This window comes from Conger conger, chromosome 8 (assembly GCF_963514075.1).
Source record: "Conger conger chromosome 8, fConCon1.1, whole genome shotgun sequence".
In the NCBI taxonomy this organism is placed as follows: domain Eukaryota; kingdom Metazoa; phylum Chordata; class Actinopteri; order Anguilliformes; family Congridae; genus Conger; species Conger conger.
In genome coordinates, this window is record NC_083767.1 from 1,840,992 (window position 1) to 1,858,593 (window position 17,602).

Below are 17,602 nucleotides of genomic sequence, written 5' to 3' on the forward strand. Positions count from 1 at the left end.
ATGAAAGAGCATAATCTGACAGGTGTGAGCAGTGAGCTGAGCTTTACTCTAAGCGTGTGTCTGTAGTTTGAGCGTCATTAGCAGGCGAGCCAGATCTCTGTCACAATCAGCCTGATCAGCAGACGACTGGGCTGAGCCTGTTTATCACTCAGGAGACACAGGAACGCTGACAGACTGGTGAGCACACCTGGTATCCTGCTTTACCCTGCAGGTCACCAGCACGCCAAACACCACCCCTGTGCCTCTGACCTCTGACCCCACCACCACCCCTGTGCCTCTGACCTCTGACCCCACCACCACCCCTGTGCCTCTGACCTCTGACCCCTGACCCCACCATCTAATAGCCAGGGAGTTATTTTTTCCCTTTATCATTTTTCCCCCTTCCTCCTCTGGGGTGTATCCCTTGTCTCTAGGGATGCCCCCAGAAAATATCAGTGGTTATCTCACGTCTTCTGGATAACTTTTAGAACCAAACTTGGTCAAGTTTTGTCTTTACAGGTAAGTGGAAAGTATGATCAAGACACATAACAATCTGGCAAAGAAACTAGGAAAACAGACGGGTATAAATACACAGACAACCAAGCAGGATTGAGGGGGCCAAGCAGTCCAGCAGTTTAGTGTCAACACATCAAAGTGTTGCTGAAATATGACCGCACATCCAGTTTGGCGGACTTGCCTCCGATTTTGATGGACTGTAACAGACGAATGCTTTCAAAAATCAAAAATGTGAAGCTTGGTCCGAAGATCATCTGTGCTAAATCCCATTTTTTCAGAATATGGTGGAAGATCCAATAGGGCTTTTCATTGAAGTCAATGGATGCGTTGAACTTGGCGTGATCCAAGAAATCCAACCGCATCTCTTTGGAAATTGGGCATATGGCTCAAAACTTATATATACGTACCTCCACATTTGACCCGTTGGTGACGCTAGAGTGCTCAAGGTGGAGACATGAATCTTAGTAAAAAGAATCAGGGGACTGTCAGTGTGCCAAATTCCACAACTTTTTACCGTATGGTTCTAGGGGCCACAGACACCCAGCCAGATTAAAAAGATGATGATGATGAATAATAATTTGTCTGGGGCAGTAAGTCCTGGGGCAGTAAATCCTGGGGCAGTAGGTGCTGGGGCAGTAGTTCCTGGGGCAGTAAGTCCTGGGGCAGTAGGTGCTGGGGCAGTAGTTCCTGGGGCAGTAAGTCATGGGGCAGTAGGCACTGGGGCAGTAAGTCGTGGGGCAGTAGGCGCTGGGGCAGTAAGTCGTGGGGCAGTAGGTGTTGGGGCAGTAAGTCGTGGGGCAGTAGGTGTTGGGGCAGTAGGCACTGGGGCAGTAAGTCATGGGGCAGTAGGTGTTGGGGCAGTAGGCACTGGGGCAGTAAGTTGTGGGCAGTAGGTGTTGGGGCAGTAAGTATTGGGGCAGTAGGTTCTGCGGCAGTAGGCGCTGGGGCAGTAAGTCGTGGGGCAGTAGGTGTTGGGGCAGTAAGTTGTGGGGCAGTAGGTGTTGGGGCAGTAAGTCGTGGGGCAGTAGGCGCTGGGGCAGTAGGTGTTGGGGCAGTAGGCGCTAGAGCAGTAAGTCGTGGGGCAGTAGGTGCTGGGGCAGTAAGTCGTGGGGCAGTAGGCGCTGGGGCAGTAGGTGTTGGGGCAGTAGGCGCTAGAGCAGTAAGTCGTGGGGCAGTAGGCGCTGGGGCAGTAAGTCGTGGGGCAGTAGGTGTTGGGGCAGTAGGCACTGGGGCAGTAAGTATTGGGGCAGTAGGCGCTGGGGCAGTAGGTGTTGGGGCAGTAGGCGCTGGAGCAGTAAGTCGTGGGGCAGTAGGCGCTGGGGCAGTAAGTCGTGGGGCAGTAGGTGTTGGGGCAGTAGGCACTGGGGCAGTAAGTCGTGGGGCAGTAGGTGTTGGGGCAGTAGGCACTGGGGCAGTAAGTCGTGGGCAGTAGGTGTTGGGGCAGTAAGTATTGGGGCAGTAGGTGTTGGGGCAGTAGGTGCAGGGGCAGTAGTTGCTGGAGCAGTAGTTGCTGGGGCAGTAGGTGTTGGGGCAGTAAGTCGTGGGGCAGTAGGTGTTGGGGCAGTAGTTGCTGGGGCAGTAGTTGCTGGGGCAGTAGGTGTTGGGGCAGTAGGTGTTGGGGCAGTAAGTCGTGGGGCAGTAGGTGTTGGGGCAGTAGTTGCTGGGGCAGTAAGTCGTGGGGCAGTAAGTTATGGGGCAGTAGGCGCTGGGGCAGTAAGTCGTGGGGCAGTAGGTGTTGGGGCAGTAAGTTGTGGGGCAGTAGGTGTTGGGGCAGTAAGTCATGGGGCAGTAGGTGTTGGTGCAGTAAGTCGTGGGGCAATAGGCGCTGGGGCAGTAAGTCGTGGGGCAGTAGGCGCTGGGGCAGTAAGTCGTGGGGCAGTAGGTGTTGGGGCAGTAGGCACTGGGGCAGTAAGTCGTGGGGCAGTAGGTGTTGGGGCAGTAGGCACTGGGGCAGTAAGTCGTGGGCAGTAGGTGTTGGGGCAGTAAGTATTGGGGCAGTAGGTGTTGGGGCAGTAGGTGCAGGGGCAGTAGTTGCTGGAGCAGTAGTTGCTGGGGCAGTAGGTGTTGGGGCAGTAAGTCGTGGGGCAGTAGGTGTTGGGGCAGTAGTTGCTGGGGCAGTAGGTGTTGGGGCAGTAGGTGTTGGGGCAGTAAGTCGTGGGGCAGTAGGTGTTGGGGCAGTAGTTGCTGGGGCAGTAAGTCATGGGGCAGTAAGTTATGGGGCAGTAGGCGCTGGGGCAGTAAGTCGTGGGGCAGTAGGTGTTGGGGCAGTAAGTTGTGGGGCAGTAGGTGCTGGGGCAGTAAGTCGTGGGGCAGTAGGTGTTGGGGCAGTAAGTCATGGGGCAGTAGGTGTTGGTGCAGTAAGTCGTGGGGCAATAGGCGCTGGGGCAGTAAGTCGTGGGGCAGTAGGCGCTGGGGCAGTAAGTCGTGGGGCAGTAGGTGTTGGGGCAGTAGGCACTGGGGCAGTAAGTCGTGGGGCAGTAGGCGCTGGGGCAGTAAGTCGTGGGGCAGTAGGTGTTGGGGCAGTAAGTCGTGGGGCAGTAGGTGTTGGGGCAGTAGGCACTGGGGCAGTAAGTCGTGGGGCAGTAGGCGTTGGGGCAGTAGGTGTTGGGGCAGTAGGCACTGGGGCAGTAAGTTGTGGGCAGTAGGTGTTGGGGCAGTAAGTATTGGGGCAGTAGGTTCTGCGGCAGTAGGCGCTGGGGCAGTAAGTCGTGGGGCAGTAGGTGTTGGGGCAGTAAGTTGTGGGGCAGTAGGTGCTGGGGCAGTAAGTCGTGGGGCAGTAGGTGTTGGGGCAGTAAGTCATGGGGCAGTAGGTGTTGGTGCAGTAAGTCGTGGGGCAATAGGCGCTGGGGCAGTAAGTCGTGGGGCAGTAGGCACTGGGGCAGTAAGTCGTGGGGCAGTAGGTGTTGGGGCAGTAGGCACTGGGGCAGTAAGTCGTGGGGCAGTAGGCGCTGGGGCAGTAAGTCGTGGGGCAGTAGGTGTTGGGGCAGTAAGTCGTGGGGCAGTAGGTGTTGGGGCAGTAGGCACTGGGGCAGTAAGTCGTGGGGCAGTAGGCGTTGGGGCAGTAGGTGTTGGGGCAGTAGGCACTGGGGCAGTAAGTTGTGGGCAGTAGGTGTTGGGGCAGTAAGTATTGGGGCAGTAGGTTCTGCGGCAGTAGGCGCTGGGGCAGTAAGTCGTGGGGCAGTAGGTGTTGGGGCAGTAAGTTGTGGGGCAGTAGGTGTTGGGGCAGTAAGTCGTGGGGCAGTAGGCGCTGGGGCAGTAGGTGTTGGGGCAGTAGGCGCTGGAGCAGTAAGTCGTGGGGCAGTAGGCGCTGGGGCAGTAAGTCGTGGGGCAGTAGGTGTTGGGGCAGTAGGCACTGGGGCAGTAAGTCGTGGGGCAGTAGGTGTTGGGGCAGTAGGTGTTGGGGCAGTAGGCACTGGGGCAGTAAGTCGTGGGCAGTAGGTGTTGGGGCAGTAAGTATTGGGGCAGTAGGTTCTGGGGCAGTAGGCGCTGGGGCAGTAAGTCGTGGGGCAGTAGATGTTGGGGCAGTAGGCGCTGGGGCAGTAAGTCGTGGGGCAGTAGGCGCTGGGGCAGTAGGTGTTGGGGCAGTAGGTGCTGGAGCAGTAAGTCGTGGGGCAGTAGGCGCTGGGGCAGTAAGTCGTGGGGCAGTAGGTGTTGGGGCAGTAGGCACTGGGGCAGTAAGTCGTGGGGCAGTAGGTGTTGGGGCAGTAGGCACTGGGGCAGTAAGTCGTGGGCAGTAGGTGTTGGGGCAGTAAGTATTGGGGCAGTAGGTTCTGGGGCAGTAGGCGCTGGGGCAGTAAGTCGTGGGGCAGTAGGTGTTGGGGCAGTAGGCGCTGGGGCAGTAAGTCGTGGGGCAGTAGGTGTTGGGGCAGAGTAAATGAGTGCTCAGCACAGTACAGAGCCTGACAGAGTTACGAGTCGGGTTTTGAACTCGTGACCTCAGAGATCATCCATCACTGTTACAGAGACAAATGAGCAGAGCAGTGGGGCAGCAGTTTCCCATGTATTAACACACAGGAGAAGGGTCTCCCGGCAAGTGAACTCATCCTCTTTTGTCATATTCAGCTCTGTATACCCACAAATGTGCATTTATTTTTTATTTTTCTGTATGATATTTGCACAATAAAACATTTGTGAATCAATCAATCAAAAACATGCGGCATATAATACAACATTTTTTATTTAATACTAGCTTTTAAAAGATATCCCCTGGAAAGTGATATTTTATTTCAATGGGATAAAAATGGGTAAATAATGTTCACATTTTAATATTAATGTACACATTACACTGTTCTCCTCTCTCACGGCATCTCCCAACCCAACTCCTCTGGGATGCAGTGTGGGCGCACCCCTCCTTCCAGCTGATTGGCTGCAGCGTCGCCCAGGGATACCAGCATAATATGAGCCTCTCCCGACTCCCTTAACCTCAGCACAAAGGGTGCTCTGTTCCGATTGGTTGAGGGACTCTCTGAGGTGGGAATGCCTGAATGTTGTAAACATGCTGAGAATTTCACTGCAAAAACATGGGAGCCCTGTGCATGTGGGGCAGGAACTGCACAGCAGTATATTTTATATTTTGTCTTATTGTTTCTGATCGCTAATAGATATACACAACGTTGTCATGGCAACTATGGCAAAAGTTATTTTCTCACCATCTTGAATGCTTATACCCTTCTGAAAGCAATTTACTGGAATGGGTCAATAAATCCCAATAAACTCATTTTTACTCGCACTTAACATCCAGAAAGGATAAACTACAAGACGGCGTTCTGAGGCTCAGTGCCATAGAGCTGAATCAGGTTCAGCCCAGAGCTCAGTGCTATAGAGAGAGCAAATCACATTATGTTTTCTGGGAGATTTTTAAACAAAGGTCAAATGAAGTGTTAAAACTATTCCAAATGCTCAATGCCAAATGCTCTCTACCAGTGAACACTTCAGCATGAGTTAGAATCTCAAAATAGAAACCCAAATCTAGTGGATCCTCCAAAACCCAAATCTAGTGGATCCTCCAAAACCCAAATCTAGTGGACCCTCCAAAACCCAAATCTAGTGGATCCTCCAAAAAGCAAATCTAGTGGATCCTCCAAAACCCAAATCTAGTGGATCCTCCATGTAAATGGACTGGAAGGACAGGAGCTCTCATCTGTCACATCGCTTCTTAGTTTATAAATATAAAATGATTTTACAGTCTTGAATAGCCTACATTTCATTTTTATGTACTGTTGATGTAACGTAAGAAAAAACAGTCAAAACCATAAGCAAAGACAATCAATACATCAATGTTCCTTCCAAAGAAAAAAAACAGCAAGGGGAATGTTCTGGGATTCCTAATGGTATACAGAATTATGATTTATGATTTATGAAATTATCCCATCAAATCAAATCAAAGTTTATTTGTCACATACTCCATCATACAGGTACAATGTGCAGTGGAATGCTTCACATTAGCTCCAAGATGCACTTAGTAAATATTAAGGTAAATATATCCAGGTAAATGCTTTAAGTCAGACAGTAATGCAGTTCCACAGTGGATTAATTAGTGCACACAAATATTTACCATTTAAATAAATTACCTCAAAATGCTCAAAGATCAGCAAACATCACTGAGTAAGAAATACATCTACATAATCCCCTGATTATCTGTCTGTTAAAGGTTACAGCTACTGATGAGCGCTGTCAGGCAACATCGCATCGATACATCATTATTCAGAGATAACTTTTAAAATATATTTACCTTGAGCACATAGGAAACTATCTAAATGTGCATTAACCACAAACACGACCTTTGAAAATGTTCATCATAAAAAGACAAGCGGATTTTAACACCACCTTTCCTGTGTGCTTATCATGCCAATGGGACACACGTTGCATAAAAGGAATGATGCAGAAATATTTCCTGCAGTTCCAGAAGCTTCTGTTCTGAGTACCTTTCCACCCAGCGTCTGTCAGCAGACAGTGCACACAACGTTAAGGTATAAAATTACATAACACGCAATTTACGGATTGCAGTTCCAAGACCCAAGTATGCTTAGGAATCACCTCGTCTCCCACTCATATACTAGGCAAGAAAATCTCCAGAACGGGGGGGAGACTGAGGAGTTTATGAGCTTTAAAGACTTCAAATAAGCAAATAAGACAAAATCCAGAATAAATCTCATTGCCCCAATAAATCTGTAGACCCCGTTAACTCTACTTGTGGCTCCCAGATCAATCACAGATCTTCGGCATGAAGCACATTTCAGGCCTTGAACCCACTATGCCAGGCAATCACTGCATAGAGACAACACATCAAACTCTCCTGCAATCTCTCAGGAAAGCCCATTTTACACACAAATTCAACATTTCAGCTTTTCATGACCTCTCTGACGAGGAGCAGATCTCGGAGCGGGCCCTGGGGAGGGGGCCCTGGGGAGCCCTGGGGAGGGGGCCAGGGGAGCCCTGGGGAGGGGGCCCTGGGGAGGGGGCCCTGGGGAGCCCTGGGGAGGGGGCCCTGGGGAGGGGGCCCTGGGGAGCCCTGGGGAGCCCTGGGGAGCGGGCCCTGGGGAGCGGGCCCTGGGGAGCCCTGGGGAGGGGGCCCTGGGGAGCGGGCCCTGGGGAGCCCTGGGGAGCCCTGGGGAGGGGGCCCTGGGGAGCGGATTCTGGGGAGCCCTGGGGAGCCCTGGGGAGCCCTGGGGAGCGGGCCCTGGGGAGCGGGCCCTGGGGAGCGGATTCTGGGGAGCCCTGGGGAGCGGGCCCTGGGGAGCGGATTCTGGGGAGCCCTGGGGAGTGGGCCCTGGGGAGCGGATTCTGGGGAGCCCTGGGGAGCCCTGGGGAGCCCTGGGGAGCGGGCCCTGGGGAGCGGATTCTGGGGAGCCCTGGGGAGCGGGCCCTGGGGAGCGGATTCTGGGGAGCCCTGGGGAGTGGGCCCTGGGGAGGGGGCCCTGGGGAGCGGGCCTGTGGAGCCCTCGGGAGCGGGCCTGGGGAGGGGGCCCTGGGGAGCCCTGGGGAGCCCTGGGGAGGGGGCCCTGGGGAGGGGGTATTGGGGAGCCCTGGGGAGCCCTGGGGAGCCCTGGGGAGCCCTGGGGAGGGGGCCCTGGGGAGGGGGCCCTGGGGAGCGGGCCTGGGGAGCGGGCCTGGGGAGTGGGCCCTGGGGAGGGGGCCCTGGGGAGCGGGCCCTGGGGAGCGGGCCCTGGGGAGCGGGCCCTGGGGAGGGGGCCCTGGGGAGGGGGCCCTGGGGAGGGGGCCCTGGGGAGCGGGCCCTGGGGAGGGGGCCCTGGGGAGGGGGCCCTGGGGAGGGGGCCCTGGGGGGCCCTGAGGAGCGGGCCTGGGGAGCAGGCCCTGGGGAGCGGGCCCTGAGGAGGGGGCCCTGGGGAGCGGGCCCTGGGGAGCGGGCCCTGGGGAGGGGGCCCTGGGGAGGGGGCCCTGGGGAGCGGGCCCTGGGGAGGGGGCCCTGGGGAGGGGGCCCTGGGGAGCGGGCCTGTGGAGCGGGCCCTGGGGAGCCCTGGGGAGCCCTGGGGAGGGGGTCCTGGGGAGCCCTGGGGAGCCCTGGGGAGGGGGTCCTGTGGAGCGGGCCCTGGGGAGCCCTGGGGAGCGGGCCTGGGGAGGGGGTCCTGGGGAGTGGGCCCTGGGCAGCCCTGGGGAGGGGGCCCTGGGGAGCGGGCCCTGGGGAGGGGGCCCCTGGGGAGGGGGTCCTGGGGAGGGAGCCCTGGGGAGGGGGCCATGGGGAGGGGGCCCTGGGGAGGGGGCCCTGGGGAGGGGGCCCTGGGGAGGGGGCCCTGGGAAGCCCTGGGGAGGGGGCCCTGGGGAGCGGGCCCTGGGGAGGGGGCCCTGGGGAGCGGGCCCTGGGGAGGGCGGGGGAGAGAGCCAGCCCCCGTGAGCCTCACTGTACTACTCCCAGATAACATCCTGAATCTGGAAAGGTTTTTTATTAATTGTATGTGACAGCAACAGTACCATAATATCAAATATAAATATCAGTGAGACATTTAAGAAAAGATCGCAAAGGAGTAAGCAGAACTCTCATCAGAACTTTCATCTGTCCCTAAATGACATCCAGAAAAAGATTAATACTACAAATGCCTTCCACAATGATGGTATTAACATTTTCTGGCAGAATTGATCATGACAGGCTGCCATAGTGACCAATATGAGAGACTAAAAATGCCCCTAAAAGACACAACAAAATCCATCATTTAATGGAGAGAATCCCAGTACCAGATTGCATTAAAACCTTAAAGTGGTTTGAATGATGGAAGAAGTTTGGGTCTTTATTGGAGGACACTGTACAGAAATAACAGTGGGGCTTCCTTGTAGTGTGAGTATCTGTGTGTGTGTCTGTGTGCGTGTGTGTGTGTGTGTGTGTGTGTGAGTGTGTGTGTGTGTGTGTGTGAGTGTGTGAGTGTGTGTGTGAGTGTGTGTACATGTGTGTGTCTGTGTGTGCGTGCGTACGTGTGTATGTGTGTGTGTGTGTGTGTGCGTACATGTGTGTGTCTGTGTGTGTGTGTGTTTGTGTGTGTGTGCGTGTGGGTGCTGCTACAACATAAAAACAAATAAAGAAATATCCCATTTCATACAAGCTGCAAATGGCCCCAACACCACAGAATGAAAAACATCTACGCTATTGAAATATACTGAAATGCCAGCATATTGAGTAACGTGTATATGTTATATCCACATCTTACAGTACTGGACATGTAAAAAATAGCAAAGGACACAACATAAACATTTTTAAAGAAATGACACCCCCACCCCTCCACCCCCTCTCATCATGTATTATATTTTTAATGGGGCGACACGGCTCAGACAGTAAGACCGGTCGTCTCATTGGCTCAGGCAGTAAGAGCAGTCGTCTGGCAGTCGGAGGGTTGCCGGTTCGTTCCCCCGCCGGGGCTGTGTTGAAGTGTCCCTGAGCAAGACACCTAACCCCCAAATGCTCCTGACGAGCTGGTCGGGGCCTTGCATGGCAGTCAATCGGTGTTGGTGTGTTGGTGTGTGAGTGTGTGTATGTATGGGTGAATGGAGAAGCATCAATTGTACAGCGCTTTGGATAAAGGTGCTATATAAATGCTTGCCATTTACCATTTAATAATAATAATAATAAACTTTATTTATAAAGCACATTTAAAACAACCACGGTTGACCAAAGTGCTGTACAAAACCAGGCAATAAAATTTAAGATAAAATGAAATAAAATGAGATAAAATGAAATAAAATGAAATTAAATGAAATTAAATGAAAGACATGTACATTATCTAGATTTCCCATTTATGTCTGACATAAAGGCCTCACTAAAAAGGTGGGTTTTTAACAAGGATTTAAAAACATCTATGTTTTGGGCAGATTTAATATGTGGCGGTAGGCTGTTCCACAACTTGGGGCCAGCTACCTCAAAGGCCCGGTCACCCCTCCTAGCTCTCCTCGACATAGGGACATCCAAAAGTCGCTGATTGCATGATCTAAGTGATCTAGCTGGGGTATACATATTGAGGAGTTCAGACAAGTACGTAGGTGCTAGACCATTCATTGCCTTAAAAACAAATAATAAAAATTTAAAATTTTTCCTGTAACGGACAGTATGCCAATGTAGGGATGACATGTGCGCAAATCAAGTCCAGGAAGAGGGGGGGCGTTGTTTGTGACTGACTGGCTGCTGGTGCGGACAGAGTGGGCGTGGCTGATGGTGAGCCGCGCGCACTCTGAAATCTTAGCAGTGTATAAAAGCGGGCAAACTCCTCCGGTCGGAGTCTCCGGCGAAGCTGCGCCCAGTAGCCGCGTGAACAGGCAGTAGCGCGCTGCAGGGAGCTCCGCCATGCTCTTTCCTGTCAGCGTGCTGCTGTGCTCCGGAGCCGCGGGGAATTTCACCCAGGAGGACCTCATGGCAGACAACGACAGCGTCGCCAGGAATGACAGCGATCCGTTTGGAAGGAACGAAGAGGTCGCGAAGATAGAGATCACAGTTCTGAGCATCACTTTCGTTGTGGCCGTTATCGGCAACTTCAGCGTTCTGCTAGCCATGTACAACACAAAGTCAAAAATGTCTCGGATGCACCTGTTCATTAAACACCTGAGCCTGGCCGACCTGGTGGTCGCTTTCTTCCAGGTCCTGCCTCAGCTCTGTTGGAAAATCACTTTTCGCTTTTACGGACCCGATTTCCTGTGCAGGATAGTGAAACACCTGCAGGTTCTGGGCATGTTCGCCTCTACCTACATGATGGTAATGATGACCCTGGACCGCTACATCGCGATCTGTCACCCTCTGAAAACTCTTCAGCAGCCCACCCAGAGAGCGTATGCCATGATCGTGAGTACGTGGGTATGCAGCCTGGCGCTGAGCTGTCCGCAGTACTTCATATTCTCACTGAGCGAAATCAAGAACGGCTCCGAGGTGTTCGACTGCTGGGGACACTTCATCGAGCCGTGGGGCGTTCGCGCGTACATCACCTGGATAACCGCGGGGATTTTTGTAATCCCGGTCGCCATTCTGGTGATCTGCTACAGTTTCATCTGCCACAGCATCTGGAAGAACATCAAGTACAAAACCAAAAAGGGCGCGACGGGAATCGCGTCTAAAAACGACCTGATAGTGAAGTCCACCGTCAGCAGTGTCACCACCATCTCCCGGGCGAAACTGCGGACGGTCAAAATGACATTTGTGATTGTCCTGGCGTACGTGGTCTGCTGGGCTCCCTTCTTCCTTGTGCAGATGTGGTCGGTTTGGGACGAGAACTTTTTATGGGACGGTATGTATGTGAACTAAACCAATTAGTTTATCCGACAGTGCAATTTTAGTTTGAAAGCATAAACATAACTAAGAAAATACCAAAATGGACAGATCTCGTAGTGTGTGTGTGTACAACGTCTGAATAAAATAGAAAACAGGACTCTCCAAATTTTGAATGACTTTGCGCAGCTACTGCGCACTTGTTTTCAGATAGCATTACAGAGAAAAGCTCATTGTTGGACCATTGTGCCGTTGTTTAGGTGCAGAAGCTTCACATTATTGTACTGAAAAGAGTGGAAAACAAGTGCAAGCATAGCTAGCTATATTAATGTGCACTAAACGACTTTACGCAGCATTGCAATATTGTAACAATGTCTATGTAAATTAAACAGATATGACAACATATTATCTAAAATCTGATCGAATTTTAAAACTGCATTAAACTTGTTTTTTCCTATTAAAATGCTAATTTAGCTGCATGTCATGACTGCCACCTAACCGTTTACGTGTTGCGTTTCCGCTGCTCCGTATTTCTGCAGAAACTGAGAGCACCGCCGTCGCGCTCTCTGCGCTGCTCGCCAGCCTCAACAGCTGCTGTAACCCCTGGATCTACATGGTCTTCAGCGGCCACCTCCTCCACGACTTCGCCCAGTGTTTCCGCTGCTGTCACCAAATGCAGCGCAATTTCAAACAGGAGGATTCGGACAGTAGCATCCGGAGACCGACGCTCCTCACCAAAATGACCGACATGAGCCCCACCTGCAGCTCCGGCACCTGGAAAGATTTCGACAACTCGCCCAAATCAGGCACATGCATACCGGCAGAGTCCTGAACAATTATCCATCGTCGATGCTGTAAGAGTATTTATATGTATACATAGCTGCCAACTCTCACGCTTTCGGCGTGAGACACGCGCATTGTGTGCGCATTGTGTGTGGCAGCTATGTGTATATGTATATGGACGTTTGGCGTGCAACAGCCAGTAAATCCCACAATTACAGTTAACTGAAAATGCCAGTCTCTTTTCTGAAAGCTTGTGATTTTATCGCGCTTTGTATACAAATATATTGGACTCTGAGTTTAATACAAATAATTGCATCGAATGTTACAAATTATAATCAAAATAGGCAGATATCTTAAATACAATGAACGTTTTAGAACAATACCCTGGTTGAAAATATAAATGCTTATTTTCGTGGTACACAACACACCATTGAAACACTACAATTAATCAGGTCTCTTCATTATTCGTTTAAACATAATTTGTGATTCATTATAAAACCGCAGCAATGCCCAAATAACAATTACGCTGCCAATGACTCCTGAGTCACGCCATGCATACTGTATCTCAGATTCAACAACCTTTAAGATTCCTTACGTTTTCCGCATGGGTCTGAATCCATACAACCATATGATATCGACCTTTAAAACGAAAGTAACGGCATGTAGATACAGGAGCGGATATCTTTTTTGATACAATGCAACAAGGTTTATAGAGACATAAAACAACATTTGCTATGAGTACCATTATGGACTTCAGATAGACGTTAGATTGCCTGTTTCTTTAATGTAACTGAAATATTTGTTTACATAATGTGAACTAGCACTTTTTGAGTGTGGCTGTTTTTCCTGTTCAGATTCACACTTCTATTGCACGATCGTGTCATGATTGTTTACAAAACAAAATAACTGCAGGTTACAGTAGGTTACCGTTTAGGACAGGGAAAATCCATTCCGCAAAATCACTGAGAAATTGATGTGAGATTTCAAGGCAATTTTATTGCCTTTGAGTAAAGTGCAAACACATCGCGGTGTTTAGTCCCGCCTCTGTGACAACATTTAAAAAGAAGGAACACATTACCATTTCCATAAGTCATTGTTCCACATAGCTGTTGATGTGTCTCTATATGGTGATCTGTCTGAGTATCACAGTTAAGATCCACACACAGTTAATATATATGTTAATATATAAGTAATGGTGTATCAAATTTGATGTCCCACCAGTTTAAAAAATATATTTATATAAATATATAACTTTTACAGATTTATTACATTACTTTGCAGTCAGCACAAACACCAGTAGTGAGACACAGGGAAAGGGGAAGAGGGGAGTCAGGGGGAAGAGGAAGAGGGGAGTCAGGGGGAAGAGGAAGAGGGGAGTCAGGGGGAAGAGGAAGAGGGGAGTCAGGTAAGTGTGCCACCTCCAGAGCTGCTATTCATAAAGCATCTCAGAGCAGGCCTGATTCCAGATCAGTTTCACCCAGCTCTGATGAGGTTCCATATGGGCAGAGTATGAACGGGCTAAACTGCTCCGAGATCCTTTATGAATATAGATGCTTTATGAATACGGAAGCTTTATGAATAAGGAGACATATTCAGTATTTATGAATACCGGGTCTCAGTATCAGCCTCATTCCCAAATAAAAATTGTGTGTATGTGTGTGTGTCACACGTGCCTGTGTGCAACTACGTGTGTGTGTGTGTTTGTGCACACGTGCCTGTGTGCAGCTGTGTGTGTGTGTGTGTCACACGTGCCTGTGTGCAGCTGTGTGTGTGTGTGTGTGCACACGTGCCTGTGTGCAGCAGTGTGTGTGTTTGTGCACACGTGCCTGTGTGCAGCTGTGTGTGTGTGTGTGTGTGCGTGTGTTTGTGCATGGGTGTGATGTGTAGGGAGGGATGAGGGCACTCATTGCTGTGCATAACAGATACTTTGTGAACTGTACCGTATCTGACCCATGTTCCTTAGTTGTTCTAATGACCTTCAGTGTGCACTTATTGCCCGTCACTTTGGATAAAAGCATCTGCTAAATATAGGTAATGTAATGTTTGTAGAATTTTTACTCCAGAAGGAGCGGTTTTAGTGAGTTTACTGTATCTTCTGTAATTCCAGTGTCACATAAAAACATGATCACAAAAAATCTCATAAAAGCTCTGATGACTCATCAGTAAATAATGGGCATAAGTTGTGTGGGGTGCTATTGTAAATAAATACAATAAAATAAAATGTAGAAATGTAAAAATACATATATATATGGGCGGCCTGTAGCATAGAGGTTAAGGTAAATTACTTCACACGCGTGTGTGTGCCTGTGTGTGTGTATGTGCGTGTGTGTGTGCGTACATGCGTGTGCGTGTGTACATGCATGCATGCGTGTGTGCGTGTGTGCGCGTGTGTACATGCATGCGTGTATGTGTGTGTTTCTCATATGCATTCTTCACCTTTTACTGAACTCCAAATGCGAGGATGTGGGAGCTGGACATTGGGGGGGGGGGGGGGGGGTCGGGGGGGTTTCCGGGGGCAAACGGTTTATTTCTGAGGACACAAGGACACAAACTGAGGCTGCAATGGACCAGGGGAAAGGCCCACCCTGGCAATCAAATTGCTTCAAAATCAACATCCATTATTATTATTATTATTACTGATGGGGGGGGGCAATGCTTGGCAGAGCCGTACTGAGCCCCAAACTTCAGGTGATGCTAATCAATCTTTCCACGCAATTACCCCCAAATGAAAACGCTACAGAGGGCCATAATCTATTGAGTGTGAAAACTTCCCACAATTTGCAAGACTTGTCAGTTTAAACACAAATGGGATTGACAAATTATTGATCGGTAATTTATAAAGAATATTAGTTTTAAGTGCAGAGATAAATTGATGAACTGTTCTACAGTCACGCCTGTCTGACAGTTTTAATAAAACATAATATAATGGGCCCTGTGATGGACTGGCGACCTGTCCAGGGTGTATTCCTGCCTTTCGCCCAACGTATGCTGGGATAGGCTCCAGCCCCCCTGCGACCCTGATCAGGATAAGCGGGTTCAGATAATGGATGGATGGATGGATAATATAATGGTCGCAAATACATTTTTGAAGCTGAGAAAGCATTTTAAAAATAGTCACCATCCTGAAAGCAGGGCCAGAAATCAGGCCCACGGTGGCCCTGGAATCAGACTGGAGTGAGTAAGACACAGCAGCCCTTAGCTCAAATAAACTACAATAAAATAAAATATAATACAATTAAATATCAGCCATATCAGCAATGTTCAATAAATCTTCAGGCAGATCTTGTCCAGGAGGATTGTCATAGCCAGCTTCTCACTTTAATCCATTTTGTCCTTCTTTAAAAACACATTTCATTCCCAGATGTGTTTCTGTTTTGCTGAGCTGGATGGTAAAGAGCCCAGTGTTGATTGGTAGCTCTCTCGTCATGCCAGGTCTGGAGCACACTAGCTCCTTAAAGGACATACTGTGTAGTTCCTGGAACTCTCACAGAATAACCTGCTGGACCCCCACCAGTCCGGCTTCAGACCTGGCCACTCGACGGAGACTGCCCTCCTCTCTGTCAATGAGTCCCTTCAGGCTGCATGAGCAACCTCTCTCTCCTCTGTCCTGATCCTTCTTGACCTCTCTGCAACCTTCGACACAGTCAACCACTCCATCCTCTTGGCCTCCCTGGCATCTACAGGGATCTGTGGCACAGCCTTAGAGTGGATCAAATCTTATCTCTTTGGCCGGTCCTCCCAGGTGTCCTGGGCTGGGGGGTGTCAACCCCTCGCCCCCTTGTTACAGGAGTCCCTCCCCAACTCACCACCATGATTAGCCTTAGACTGTAATGGCACTTATGTATAGATTGTATAGATATTACTTGTAAAGGTATTGTTATTTTTTGTATTCTAGCTGCAATCGTGGTATGCTAGTTTGAAAGTTGATTGTACTCTTAAAGGGTACTGATTTTCTGCATGTTTACACTAGGACTCGGAACTATACTGTCCTCTCAGGTCCTCTTTGCACTTGTTCTTGTGTTTAAATTGCACTTTGTTGTACGTCGCTCTGGATAAGAGTGTCTGCTAAATGCCATGTAATGTAATGTAGTGTAGTGTAGTGTAGTGTAGTGTAGTGTAGTGTAGTGTAGTGTAGTGTAGTGTAGTGTAGTGTAGTGTAGTGTAGTGTAGTGTAGTGTAATGTAATGTAATGTAATGTAATGTAATGTAATGTAATGTAGTGTAGTGTAGTGTAGTGTAGTGTAGTGTAATGTAATGTAATGTAGTGTGCTATGCAACTGGCCTGGGAGCCGGCCCTCCAGAGAATCTTGCTCTGGAGATGGTCAACAAGCTGACAATAGTGACAGACATTTTCCTGAAACAAATATTCTGTGCAAAACCAGGGAGTCATGCCTTTCAGGGTCAGTCATTCTTCAAAGCCAATTCAGGGTCTAACCTGCAGAGCAAACACGGGGGGATACGATCAGAATCCTTCTGCTTTCTGTTTCTGAACAGTACTGATCTTCCATGGACCACAGGAGCAAAAATAATCTGACAAGATACTGCTTCAACAAGAGGGTAAATCATTTTAAATGAACTCTCAGCTACGAACAGCCAACATTTAAAATTCAATTTAAGTGCAAACATTTTAATAAGTTCACGTTGACTTGACAAATTTAGAGAAATAGTCTTGAATCTGAATTGAAATGGGTTTTATGATTCATTCTATGTTCTCTGCAGAAACAATTAATGTAAAGTTGATTTAGTGAAGCCAGAGTAAACGTTTATTTAGCCATCCCCAACCTGTAATGATTCTGAAAGAAAGTGGGGTGAAATTGAATAGCAGGAGCCTAGCCTTATTAAAACATATTGCAAGTGAGACTAACAGGACTTACTGAATGTTAATTATTCATTTGTACAATGTTTTGTTACAAGCAGACCAACCTTAATACAAATATTTTTAATAAGAGGCAGTACAACCCCGAGTAAATATTAATGTGGGGAGTTCAGCTCTTGCAAAATATGAAATAACAAACATGATATGTACTCAACAAATCACGAGGCATGAACTTTCACAAAGTTTCAAAAAAGTTTTGAATTGACAAGTTCAAAATGCGAGCAATGTTATTCATACAGGGGAGGGGTCTAGGGTGTAACTAGCCAATCACACGGCAAGGTCACATGCCTTTCAGCACTGTACACATTACATTATTGGCATTTGGCAGATGCTCTTATCCAGAGCGACGTACAACAAAGTGCATAACCAGGGATAAGTGCGCTGAAAGACCCTAGAGGGAAGTACAATTTAAACTGCTACCTGCACAACAAAGATAAGGACCAGGGCCCATTTGAATTTTTTTTTTTTTTTTTAAACGAACAAATAAACAACAAAGCAAAAGTGACCAAACTTAACTATCCAAACACTGCTTACCTAGCCAACTAAAAATACCAATACACACAGTAAATCACAGAAAGACAACAATTAAGGTTCACAGGGAGGTGGGGAGGGACGGGGAGAGGTGCTGCTTGAAGAGGTGCGTCTTCAGTTTGCGCTTGAAGGTGGGGAGAGATTCTACAGTTCTGACCTCAACGGGGAGTTCGTTCCACCACCGTGGAGCCAGAACAGACAGTAGTCGTGAGCGTGAGGTG

The 17,602-nt window shown here is 49.5% G+C and overlaps 2 protein-coding genes across 2 annotated transcripts; one reads left to right on the forward strand and one right to left on the reverse strand.

Annotated features, from left to right (window-relative positions):
* Positions 1-1,330: 1,330 nt before the first annotated feature.
* Positions 1,331-4,889, reverse strand: LOC133135073 (adhesive plaque matrix protein-like). The gene is made up of 5 exons (XM_061251832.1): positions 4,798-4,889; positions 3,580-3,907; positions 2,440-3,173; positions 1,901-2,395; positions 1,331-1,856 (listed from the first exon to the last, which is right to left on the reverse strand). Exons 1-5 carry the CDS (start codon positions 4,887-4,889, stop codon positions 1,331-1,333), a joined length of 2,175 nt encoding a protein of 724 aa, XP_061107816.1.
* A 5,335-nt stretch (positions 4,890-10,224) lies between these two features.
* LOC133134703 (arg8-vasotocin receptor-like) lies at positions 10,225-12,310 on the forward strand. Its single transcript, XM_061251010.1, has 2 exons — positions 10,225-11,210; positions 11,731-12,310. Exons 1-2 carry the CDS (start codon positions 10,280-10,282, stop codon positions 12,021-12,023), a joined length of 1,224 nt encoding a protein of 407 aa, XP_061106994.1. The 5' UTR covers positions 10,225-10,279; the 3' UTR covers positions 12,024-12,310.
* The last annotated feature ends 5,292 nt before the right edge of the window (positions 12,311-17,602 follow it).